The sequence below is a fragment of the Bufo bufo genome, chromosome 5 (genome assembly GCF_905171765.1).
Source record: "Bufo bufo chromosome 5, aBufBuf1.1, whole genome shotgun sequence".
In the NCBI taxonomy this organism is placed as follows: domain Eukaryota; kingdom Metazoa; phylum Chordata; class Amphibia; order Anura; family Bufonidae; genus Bufo; species Bufo bufo.
In genome coordinates, this window is record NC_053393.1 from 122,289,567 (window position 1) to 122,301,676 (window position 12,110).

At 46.6% G+C, this 12,110-nt stretch overlaps 1 protein-coding gene across 1 annotated transcript in view; it reads right to left on the reverse strand.

Annotated features, from left to right (window-relative positions):
* CLVS1 (clavesin 1) overlaps window positions 1–10,242 on the reverse strand; it is a 78,351-nt gene extending 68,109 nt beyond the window's left edge. Inside the window, exon 1 of the mRNA XM_040432827.1 lies at window positions 9,854–10,242. Within this exon, the coding sequence (XP_040288761.1) occupies window positions 9,854–10,242 (389 nt within the window). The remainder of the gene's footprint in view (window positions 1–9,853) is intronic.
* Window positions 10,243–12,110: the final 1,868 nt, after the last annotated feature.

Genomic DNA, 12,110 nt, shown 5'->3' on the forward strand with positions numbered 1-12,110 from the left:
CCTTCACAGGGGAGTGGCAGAGGCCTAAATATTTATGGCGCAGGCATAGGTCGCAGCAGAGTAAGGGGGCGTGGCAACAGGAGTCGCAGTGAGAGGCCTGAGCTCCTGACATCATCTAGGGGTCGTGTCTTGACTCGGTCATCCACTTCATCCCAAGTGACATCAGACACCCCCAGCCAAGAGTCAGTGGGTTCATCAGACACAACCCTTAGTTGGCATGGCCTGGGAACAGGCCCTGTACCCTCACGTGTCCTCAACCTGCCTCTGTCCTTTTCTGTTCCCTCAGCCAGAGAAGTATTATATGCTGTGGGCTCAGCTCCATTATACAGTGAGGTCGAGCTACTAGAGGACAGTCAGCAGCTACTGGCCAGCCAAGATGTGGAGGAGACATCCGCCGCTTCCTCCAGCAGGCGGGCAAGTAGTGATGAGGAGAGTGGCGTGGGAGCTGGTGTTGCGAGCGGTCAGAGACCGTTGAGGAGGACATCAGTGACGTGCAGACAGTAAACGATGATGATGATGTAGCTGATCTCACTTGGGAGCCGGGTGAATTAGGGGCCTCATCATCATCGAGAAAAGAGGGTGGCAGCTTGCCCGTGTGGCAGTGGTGGAGTCAGCAAGTTGCTAGCGTGGCCGGGAGTCAGCAGGATGGCAGCAGTGGGAGGTCGGGACTCAAACAGGCCTTGGGTAGACCACCCTCTCTGCAGGAGCCTACCTGCCCGGAAAGTAGTGGTGCACGGGTTCCTGGAAGCAGCGGCGGTAGCAGTCAGTGTGCAGTGTTGGGGAGAAAATCACCTACTCGGCGGTGAACATGGCCATTTGTAGAATCTGTGGGCAGAAGGTGAAGAGTGGCCAGGGTGCCAATGTTGGCACTAGGGCCCTGCATCAACATATGCAGCGTCACCATAAAGTGCCCTGGGAGAACCGTGGCTCAGATGTGGTGGTCCAGCCTACCGCAGCAATCGCTGCATCAACAAGTGGCACGCACCCGATTTCAGGCAGTCAAGGCTCCACCACCTCAGCCGAAGGGAGTTGTCTGTCCTTCCCATCATCTGCTGGCCCTGATGCTCCTGCTCCTCCCCCTCCTCCTTGTCAGTCATTCCATCGGCAATCGATTACCAAAGCGATTGCCAAGAGACAACAGTATGCGTGCACTCATCCAATGCCGCAGAAGCTGAATGTGCTCCTGGAAAAGGTGCTGCTGCTGCAGTCCCTCCCTTTTCAAGTGGTGGAATCTGCACCTTTCAGAGAACTGATGGCTTGTGCTGAGCCGAGGTGGAGAATCCCAAGCCGTCATTTGTTTGCCAAAAAGGCATTACCAGCGCTGCACACGTATGTAGAACAGAAGGTGGGCCAGTCCTTGAGCCTGTCGGTGTCTGCCAAAGTGCACAGCAGCGCCGATGTGTGGAGCTGTAACTATGGTCAGGGACAATACATATCCTTTACGGCCCACTGGGTGAATGTGGTTCCTGCACAGCCACACTAGCAACTTGGCCAGGTGACGCCGCTTCCGCCTCCACGTTCTCACACCGTTGGTCCTGCGACAATGTCCACCTCTGCCTCGTCATCCTCCACCGTGTCCTCAGCCTCGACTGCACGGACAATTCACAGTGCCCCTCCAGCATACCACATGTGCAGGGCACGGCGATGTCACGCTGTTCTGCACCTCGTTTGCCTGGGTGAACGGAGTCACACATGGGATGAACTCCTCCATGTCCTTCATCAAGAAATCAAATCCTGGCTTTCTCCGTGACAACTCAAAATCAGAACCATGGTGACCGACAACGGGAAGAACATGGTGCCGGCACTGCATCAAGGAGGGCTGAGCCATACGACGGGGAATGTATTTAATCTGGTTGTCAAGCGGTTCCTGAAGTCTTCCACTCATGCGTGACACCACCCATCTGCAAGACATTCTAAAAATGGCCAGGAAACTTTGTATACACTTCAGCCACTCGTACACCGCAAAGCACACCCTCGTTCAGCTGCAGCTGCAGAAAGGCATCCCCCAACATAGGCTGATATGCGACGTTTCCACCCATTGGAATTCCACCCTCCATATGTTGGACCGACTATACAAACAGAGAAAGGCCATAAATGATTTCTTGATGATCCAAGTGGACAGGAGTACTCCCCTGTGTAACTTCGATGTCAGCCAGTGGCAGCTCATGTAAATCTGGCTGGTCAGGGGACTGGAGACGTGGCGCCTAGATCTCACAGCCACATGAGCCCTGTGGGGGCTGAACTGGAGGAGGACATTGGAGCACAAGCAATGTGTAGCAAAATGGGTGGTTTTTCTACACAGGTGACAGGAGAGGAGGAGCAGGAGCAGCCGGAGGAGCAAGAGGGAGATGAGGAAGATGAGGCAGGAGGAGTCAAGACGGCAAAACGCGCGTCGAGGAGCTAGCGACCACTTAACCAACCACTTTAAAGGATAACTGTCACATTTAGACCCGAATTTCAATATTCATATATGTAGTTACTAATAACATGATATTCCAGAATGAGTTACTATTCGACTGACTTACCCCATATTTAATAAGATTCAGCCCTTAGCAACCAGTCTGCATAAAACTGCAATTTCACTATTCAGTTAAGATGGCCGCCACTGCCCTCACCCTGAGGCTAATCCCGCCTGCCCTCACTAGCCAGTAACAATAGCCTTCCAAAAGTGTCAGTAACCAGAGCCCTCCCCCCTAAAGGGTTAATCTCCTGCAGCACAAAGGGGTCCTCTTACCACATGTTGCTTTCATTTATACACTGAGCAGATGGCAGATCTCCCTTCTCTGTTGTGCGCTGCTTCAACCCTGCATTCTCCAAGTCTGCTGAGTGAGGGAGAGTATGCCAAGCGCAGGGACAGGGAGAAGTGCACACAGCCCAGGCACTGTTATCAGCTGCTGGGGAGGACCTCTCTTTAATCATTTACTTACAGTCCCTGGCTGTCAGTAATCTGACCTTGAACGCAGCCTGCTTCTGTGCTCACAGATAGACGGACCATGCCTAGCAACCCTATTTTAAGCACAGGTAAAAGTAGGCAGTACAGGGAACAAACTGTGGAATTAAGGGGTAATTGAATACACAGTGAAAAGTTGAAATAGGGCCACCAAGGTGATATTAATCACCACAATCCAGTACTCCAAAAAAAGATAAATCCTTTAAAGGTATGATGCGCCTTATCACTACTTTCTAAACCATTCAGCAGTCAATAGGATTCGCACACTTGTAGATTCGTGCAGGGGCTGATTTTATCACTGAGGATGTTTTTCTCTAGATGTTACTCCAACCTGCATTGACTATTTATTTTATATACTATCCTAGAATGCTTGTTATTATCTATTGTCTGTTAATGAAGGTGGCGCTAGATATTAGATATTTCCACTGATGTTGATACGGAATATATATTTATTGTTAAAAATGCTAGGTGATTTTATCGGCATTATTTAATAAACAGTACTTTTATGGGAATCTAGTTTACTCATTTTTTCGTGGTGTGTTGATATAAATTTTTGAGTATCCCAGTCACCGCAATTCAAGCTAATCCAGACCTTATGGTGTTATATTATTTGAGGTACGAGGTATAATAGATGCAGTCTGTACAGATATATTGTATACAGGGCCGGGCCGACACAGAGGCTGGGGAGGCTCCAGCCTCAGGGCGCAGGCCAGCTCCCCAGCCTCTGGGCGGCCGTCGCTACTGCTGCCGCGAATGCCGGACTGCCGGCCGCGCTGCCTGGAGGACGGAGGGAGTAGTGAGCACTGCATTGACTTACGTGCTCCCTCCCTGCTCCGCCTCCTGGCTTGGCCGCTCCGCTGCTCTGGTCTCTGCTGTCTGCTCAGTCGACGCTTACTGGCTGCGTACAGCGCGCGCACTTTGACCTGATGCGCTGTACGCAGTCAGGTCACATGTGCGCGGCGCCCTCTGGAGACCAGGAGCAGCTCGAGCCGGGCAGCAGCAGGCAACAGCACACCGGGAGCGGGCACCTACTCTGGCAACTGGCATCTCCAGGGTGTAGAGGTGAGCGGAGCTGTAGTGTATATTATATTAACGTTATGTGCGGCCAACTCAGTTACTGTAATGATGGCATCCATTCCCAGCATTATAAGAGCCATCACTTTCTCAGATTACAGAGTGGGCAATGCTGCCCAGCTGATGGTGCCAGGTTATAACATGCCAATGCCAGCATTGCCCACTCTGTAATCTGAAAAAGTGATGACTGTCATCAGGCTGGCATTGGCATGTTATAACCTGGCAACATCAGCTGGGCAGCATTGCCCACTCTGTAATCTGAGAAAGTGATGGCTCTAAATATAATGCTGGGAATGGATGCCATTATTACAGTAACTGTATGCTCTGACTGTGTATTACTTCTCAGTGCACTGCCCAGTTTATTCTCAGAACTGCTTCCTTTGACATTGGCATATGGCTAGGATATGTCGGCGCCGGCCACTCATACTACACTGTCATCAGGCTGGCATATTATAACCTGGCACCATCAGCTGGTCAGCATTGTCCACTCTGTAATCTGAGAAAGTGATGGCTCTAAATAATTTAGAGCCATCACTTTCTCAGATTACAGAGTGGGCAATGCTGCCCAGCTGATGGTGCCAGGTTATAACATGCCAATGCCAGCCTGATGACAGTGTAGTACACTGTCATCAGGCTGGCATTGGCATGTTATAACCTGGCACCATCAGCTGGGCAGCATTGCCCACTCTGTAATCTGAGAAAGTGATGACTATCATCAGGCTGGCATTGGCATGTTATAACCTGGCACCATCAGCATGGCAGCATTGCCCACTCTGTAATCTGAGAAAGTCATGGCTCTAAATATAATGCTGGGAATGGATGCCATCATTACAGTAACTGTATGCTCTGACTGTGTATTACTTCTCAGTGCACTGCCCAGTTTATTCTCAGTGCTGCTTTCTTTGACATTGGCATATGGCTAGGATATGTCGGCCATGACTGTGATAAGACAATCATATACAAAAAAAGGTGATTTACAGTGTAAATCTGTGGTCGTCAACGACGCTTGCCTGACTGGCTGAGTACAGCGCGCACTTTGACCTGACGCGCTGTACGCAGTCAGGTCACATGTGCGCCCTCTGGAGACCAGGAGCAGCGCAGGCAGCAGCAGGGATAGAGCGTGAGAGTCTGCCCTGAAGTGAAGTAAGATAGTTCTTAAATAAAGATAATATTCTTTTCCGTCTGATCTGAGGTCTGATGGGGTTCTGGATGGGGTAAAATTACAAGCAACGCCCCGGAAGGGGGGGCTTGGGGGGCGCACTTGGGCAGCTCAGCCTCTGTTGTTGGTGGACCTTATCCCAGCCCTGATTGTATATATAGCAGGTACTGAAATGTGAGGTATGAGGTATAAATTACAGCTTGTACCTCACATATCAACCACTGCTGTATATACAATATACCTGTACACACTGCATATATTATACCTCGTATCTCACATATCAGTATACTGCAATATATACTATATATCTGTACATATTGCATCTATAATACTGTGTAATATATGCAGTGTGTATATATATATATTGTGGTCATGCAGGTGGAATACTAGGAGAAGGAAGGTATATTTCACCCAGATTTCTCACCTGGGTGAAAAGTGTAATCCAGGGAGTGCTGTGGCCTGAACAAACTTAGTTGTTTAGACAGGATTCTTTCTGGAAATACGTGGGGCCTGGATTATGTGGAATGGTTGTTAAGTTTGGCAGAGGGAGCAACTGTTCCCTTCCTTCCAGGCCAGATTGTTGGTATCCTCTGAAACACCTTAAGGCAGTTAACCTCGTTAGGTTACTATATACAGTGTTGTGGCTCACTTAGGAGAAGGCCTGCAAGGAATACTGAGGACCAGTGAGCAAACTACCTGCTGTGTGAACGTCAGCCTAACAACTCTAGCCTAAGTGAAACAACCTCTTTGTGTTATTAGTTAGTCCCAGACGGGAAGGCTTTTGTTCTGTGATTTGTTACTGCAATACTGGAAATCATGGGTTCCACTAAAAAGCATGTGTTGATGTAAACCTCCTGAAATCGGACCCTAAATAAAAGTGATGTGAACTTTATGTAATCTGTGCCTCTGTGAATGTCCAGAACCGTACGCTACCCCCCTTGCAGGCTTACAATTGGTGGAGAATGCAAGCATAACGGTTGCTAACGGCAACGGCACAAAGAAAAAAAAAATTTCCCCTCTCTTCGTTTTTTTCTGCAAGAACTTTTTTCTCCAGTGGATGACGTGGGTAAAGCCCGCTATCGGCCTGCAGGAGTCAAGCGCAGTTTGTTAAAGCGCAGGCTGAGGTGAACCTACGCCAACAGGAGACGAACCGCCTTTTGTCAGAACAAATGGCCGCCCTTACAAAAGCCCTGCTGGTTGTTTCCCAGACCGCTCCAACATCTCTCCGGAATCCCAGGAAAATTGTGCAACAGTCGCTACAGAAGTTAACCCCAGAGGGTTTATTTCAGTATGTGGTAATGCCGTTTGGGTTACACGGGGCTCCAGCTACTTTCCAGAGATTGATGGATAGAATCCTGCGACCACATCGAGGATACCCGGCTGCATATCTGGACGATGTGATCATTTATTGCGCAGATTGGCAGAGTCACTTAAAAAAGGTGCAAAAAGTTCTAGACTTTATAAGTGACGCACGGCTAACCATCAACCCCGAGAAATGTGCCTTGGGATTAGAAGAAGCCAGGTACCTGGGATACATTATTGGCTGGGGATTGATTAAGCCCCAATTGAATAAGGTGGAAGCCATTCAAAACTGGCCCTGACCTCTGACAAAGAAACAGGTCAGGGCATTCTTAGACATCGCCGGTTACTTCTGGAGGTTTGTGAAGAATTTTGCGTCCATTGCACCCCCCCTAACAAACCTAACTAAGGGTGGAAAGTCCGTAATGATAAAGTTGTCCCCCCAAGTCGAAATGTCATTCCAGACATTGAAGGCTAGCCTCTGTCAACAGCCGATACTGGTGACAAAAGAGTTCCTAGTTCAGACGGATGCTGACTCAGGATTAGGGGCGGTGCTGTCCCAAGAGCTAAATGGGGAAGAGCACCCTGTTATGTATTTAAGTAGGAAACTGACCCCAGCAGAGAAAAAAATGCAATAATTAAAAGCTGACAGTCCAGGCTTTCATACTAGACCAGACAACTCTAGTCCATGCAACAGAGGAGAAATCACTGTTAGAAATAGAGTCTGGAATAATCGCTGGTAAAATCTGCTTTTACTTTCACTTTCAGCTTCATTCACAGCATCCCGATTTCTATCATTGATATCTTCCCCTGTACTGAAGAGATTTATGTCATTCTGGTATTGTCTGAAATCTTGGAATATTTCTAGCTGGTACCAAACCAGAGATATAAACAGCTAAAGTCTGTAAGAAAATGAGGGACAGCTGGCTATTAAAGGGAACCTGTCACCTAAAAAACGCCTCCCAAACCACCAGCATTACCTTAAAGTAGCCAGCAGTATGTTCCTAAAGATCCTTTTCTTGCTCCGGTCAGATGCACCAAAATCTTGAAAAACGAACTTTAATCCCCTTCACGCGCTATGTAACAGCAGAGTTTGAAGTCAAGGGGGCAGCGGCCTCCTCGCTTCAAGTCAAGCTAAGCCCGTCCCTTACCCATCCTCCCTTCACTGTGATTGACATCCTGCTGTGAGGTTGGGATCCTGCAAGTCTCACGCATGCGCGGTGCGCTCCTTGTCACTGTGCGATCCTGTCTCTGACTCCCACACTCAGCCGTCCGCTTTCCTCTCTCTGCGCATGCGCTGGGTTTTTCCATTGTGCGCGCGCCCAACGCATGCGCAGAGGGAGGAAAGTGGCCGGTTCAGTGCGGGAGCTGGAGACGGGATCGCGCAGAGACAAGGAGCGCATGTGCGAGACTTGCACGATCCCAGCCTCACAGCAGGATGTCAATCACAGTGAAGGGAGGATGGGTAAGGGACGGGCTTAGCTTGACTGGAAGCGAGGAGGCCGCTGCCCCCTTTACTTCAAACTCTGCTGTTACATAGCGCGTGCAGGGGATTAAAGTTTGTTTTTCTAGATTTTGGTGCATCTGGCCGGAGGAAGAAAAGGAACTTTAGAAACAAACTGCTGGCTACTTAAAGGTAATGCTGGTGGTTTGGGAGGCGTTTATTAGGTGACAGGTTCCCTTTAAGAGGTTAAAAGAAATGCTTACTGATTTAATGTAATTGCAGGGCTTGTCTCTGGTTAGCTGTATGTGAGGCTACACACTGCTCTGGGTACTGTGGGAAGTTATCTGCGTTCTGATTGGTCCTGCTCATTCATGCGAGGAGAGCAAGGGCTTATGGGAAGTGAGGGAGATATAGGATGACCTCAAGGAAGGGCAAAGATCATCACAGGAAGAGCAGCAGAGCCCTTTTTAGGAAGTTGCTGAAATAGAGGACCAGAGAAATATGGTTGTTAGGGGCTGATTACAGACATCAGAAAGGTAAAATTAGCTGAAAAATGCAGCTTCATGAATATCTTCCCTTCAGCATCACATATGTGAGGAATTTAATTTTTGGTAGTTAAATGGCAGTTACACTTTAATACTAAGTCCTGTATGGCCATCCCTCTAGTCGGGTCCTGAAACAGTTTTAATACTTGAAAAAATGAAAACTAACAAACACAGTATCTTCAATATGTGAGGCATAAAACCATAATGCATGACCTTCCAAAGGCAATGTGAAATTACCATGGCAACCAATCAGGATTCCAAATGTCAGTTATTTTGGGAAAAAAAAGCATCAGTGGACAACTGCAGATGTTTAAAACTCATTAACTAAAGGTAGTGGCTTACATAGATTGTTTTAAACTGGTTATCCGGGATTTTATTTTTGATAGCCTATCCTCAGAATAGACCATCAATATCTGATTGGCAGAGGTCCAGTACCCCACACCAACATCAATAATCTGTTTTGGGATAGCAGTAGTGCTGTAGTTGGTGCCAGAATTACATGACACAGTCCACTGTGTATGGATGGGGGTCCCTCTGGAGTGAATGGGAGCAGTGCTGCACCAACCAGCTCCATCCACTGCAAAATCGATGAAGCTGTGTAGTTCCCGTGTTGACTTCCCACGCCAGAGATACCCCTAAACAGCTGATCAGCTGAGGCCATTTATTGTAAAATCTTGGAGAACCGCTTAAGGTGTATTGGTTATTCACTGAAATGTCTAATACTATATATGGCAACATAACAGATAACTAACGCAATATAAATTATAATAATCTTTAGTACATACAGTAAGTTTACTTCCTTGTCTGAAAGCATAAATTGTTATAGAAATAAAATATTTTCCCTCTGGTTCTTAACCTTAGCCAAGAATACAGTGAGATCATTGACACTACTCCCAAATGCATTATTATAGTATATTACCAGTGATGGCCAGTTCGCCCGCGAACACATGCGGGCTGCCATCTTAACTCACAAGTCCGGCGATGCACAGATAAGTCCTTACCTGTGCCTGTGCCGGTAGCCGGTCTGAAACAAATGCGGTCACCGGGAGCAGGCAGTTCCGAGAACAGCCGCCGGGGGCCTTCATCGGGCTGTTCTCGGAACTGCCTGCTCCCGGTGACCGCATTTGTTTCAGAGTGGCTCCCGGCACAGGCACAGGTAAGGGCTTACCTGTGCATCACCGGACTTGTGAGTTAAGATGGCAGCCAGCATGTGTTTGCGGGCGAACACGGCTAACTGGCCATCACTGTATATTACCTATGACTATTATACATACTGATAATTAAATATTTATTAATATTTATTAAAATAAATCGAATTGCAGACATAATTCAGGCTATTTAATATAACATTCAGTAAAAGGACAAATACTATCTACATTTACCTACTCTGGTCCCAGTTGGCTGCAAAAAGTATAAGAATCTTCCTCCCATAGTGATCACGGCTGTCAAGCACACCAGGAAAACCATCCATGAGGGCACGCTTAACCCCTGGATCATCTGCTTTAAGATTTTTAAACATGTCCAAATTAAGCTGACGATACTGGAAATACTGAGCGAGAAGTCGGAAAGCTTCCATCTGGTTGAACTTTCTTGCCCTTAGAAACCTTAATATGAAGGCATCATCTGTCCTTAGGAAGCCAATATCTGGTCTAGTGATGATCATGTCTCTAACTTGTTGGATATCCTGATGTAAAGTGTCTGGATTTTCATTCAGTTCCAAGCGAGCTTTCTCTACCGTCTCCGGACTTAGTCCAATTTGTAGGTGGGTCATCTTTTTAAACCTTGGATCTGCTAAAGGATGGACATCAAATCCTTCCAAATTATATATTATTTCAAACTCTGTCTAACAATATCAGTCAGGAGTAAATTGAAGAGTGAAATGAAGCAGATGTATCCAGAAACATAGGCTTGATACCTACAAAAATAGGAAACACAAAGTTTCAGTTGACAATTCTGTAAAATGTATTCTACCTTACACAATTCCACTATGTTATTGCTCTGATTTTATTCCCTTTATTTTCACATTTAATTGATGGAGGTACAGTATATTTCCCTTTAGGATGCCAGTATCTGATTAAATATTGATATGGTCTACATTAAAAGGGTTGTCCACCTTTAAGAAATTGATTAACTATCCTCAGGATAAGTTATCAATATCAGTTTGGTGAGGATCTGACATCTGGCACCCCCACTTATTCACTTCAATGGGAGCTGAGCTGCAGTCTGCCGGCACGGCCACTACACAGTGGATGGAGCCTTCTGCTAAATGGAGGCTTCTGCTTCCTGCTCCGTCCACTGTTATATTTCCGGCGCCTGCAGCAAACAGTTGATCAGTGGGGGTGCTGGGTGACAGAACTCCACAGATCTGATATTGATCACCTATCCTGAGGTCATCAATATCCAAAATATGTCTCAAGGCCAAAGCTACTTTGGGACACAAAGCTTTACCACAACCTGTATGTAACTTCAATAATCCCCGTTGAGGTAAAAAGTAATATTCAGCTGGCAATAGGAAATGTTGGGATTGTCAAATGTCCTATCGAGAAACATTAAGGTTGCACCATATGGCTCCATGAGACCTCCTGAAATGCTCAGTAGACTACTGGTGTCTCTAAGGTTTAGACATTTAGACTTCTTCACTTTGGGGGAACAAATGTGCTAATCTAAAGAAAGCATGTTATGGATTCATAAAATCACAGCATTACACTAATTTGCCTCAATGTTTCCCTGTGGTGGAAAATGCCATGCCCGCTAAGCCACCTTTGATTCATTACCTAAAAAGAAGTCTGAAAGCTTTTAATGTGGTCAACTTCCCTGCTTACATGATTACATTGCTACAGAGTTGATGAGGTGGAAAACAGACACAGGTCCATCAAGTCCAACCAATAATATTACTGAGTTGATCCAGAAGAAGGCAAAACCCCTATGGGATGGTTGTCAATTACTCAACTTTAGGGGGAAAATGACTTCCTGAGCCTAATTATCACAATCAAAATAAATCCCTGCATCAATGTCCCATCTTCAAATCTAGTAACCTTAACGTGTAATATTAAATACTTTAAAGAAAGGCATCCAGGCCCTCATTGAACTTGCTTAGTGAATTGCAACACCACAACATCTTGTGGCAGAGAGTTCAATGGTGTCACTGCTCTTACCGTAAAGAATACCCATCTATTTTGATGGTGAAACCTTCTTTCTCTAGGCATTCCCCCAGGTCACTGACTGCTATGACATGCACATTGACGACACCTCACCACTGCAGCCATTTACTATCCTAAGCTATAGACCTCTGAGGACAGTGATTGACTGCAGCGGTCACGTGTCTTAACCTGGTATGTCACTGCTGCTGTTTGAAAGCAATCAGCGGCAGGAGTAGAGGACCAGCACCACAGAGGACTATGCTGGAGGACAGGTGAGTATATAATACTTTTTTGTTTTGAGAAACTGTAGGAGTTGTCTGAGATTTTAAACTATCTTGGACAATCCCTTTAAGTTAACTGCCTACCATTATCTCTGTCTTTTCCAGTGGCATTTTCATTATTTAATACATAATTGTTCATTTTGTTTCCTCAGCCCAAGTCCATAATTTTACATTTATCCAAAAGAACTTAATTTGGCATTCATCTGCCCAAGCTTCCG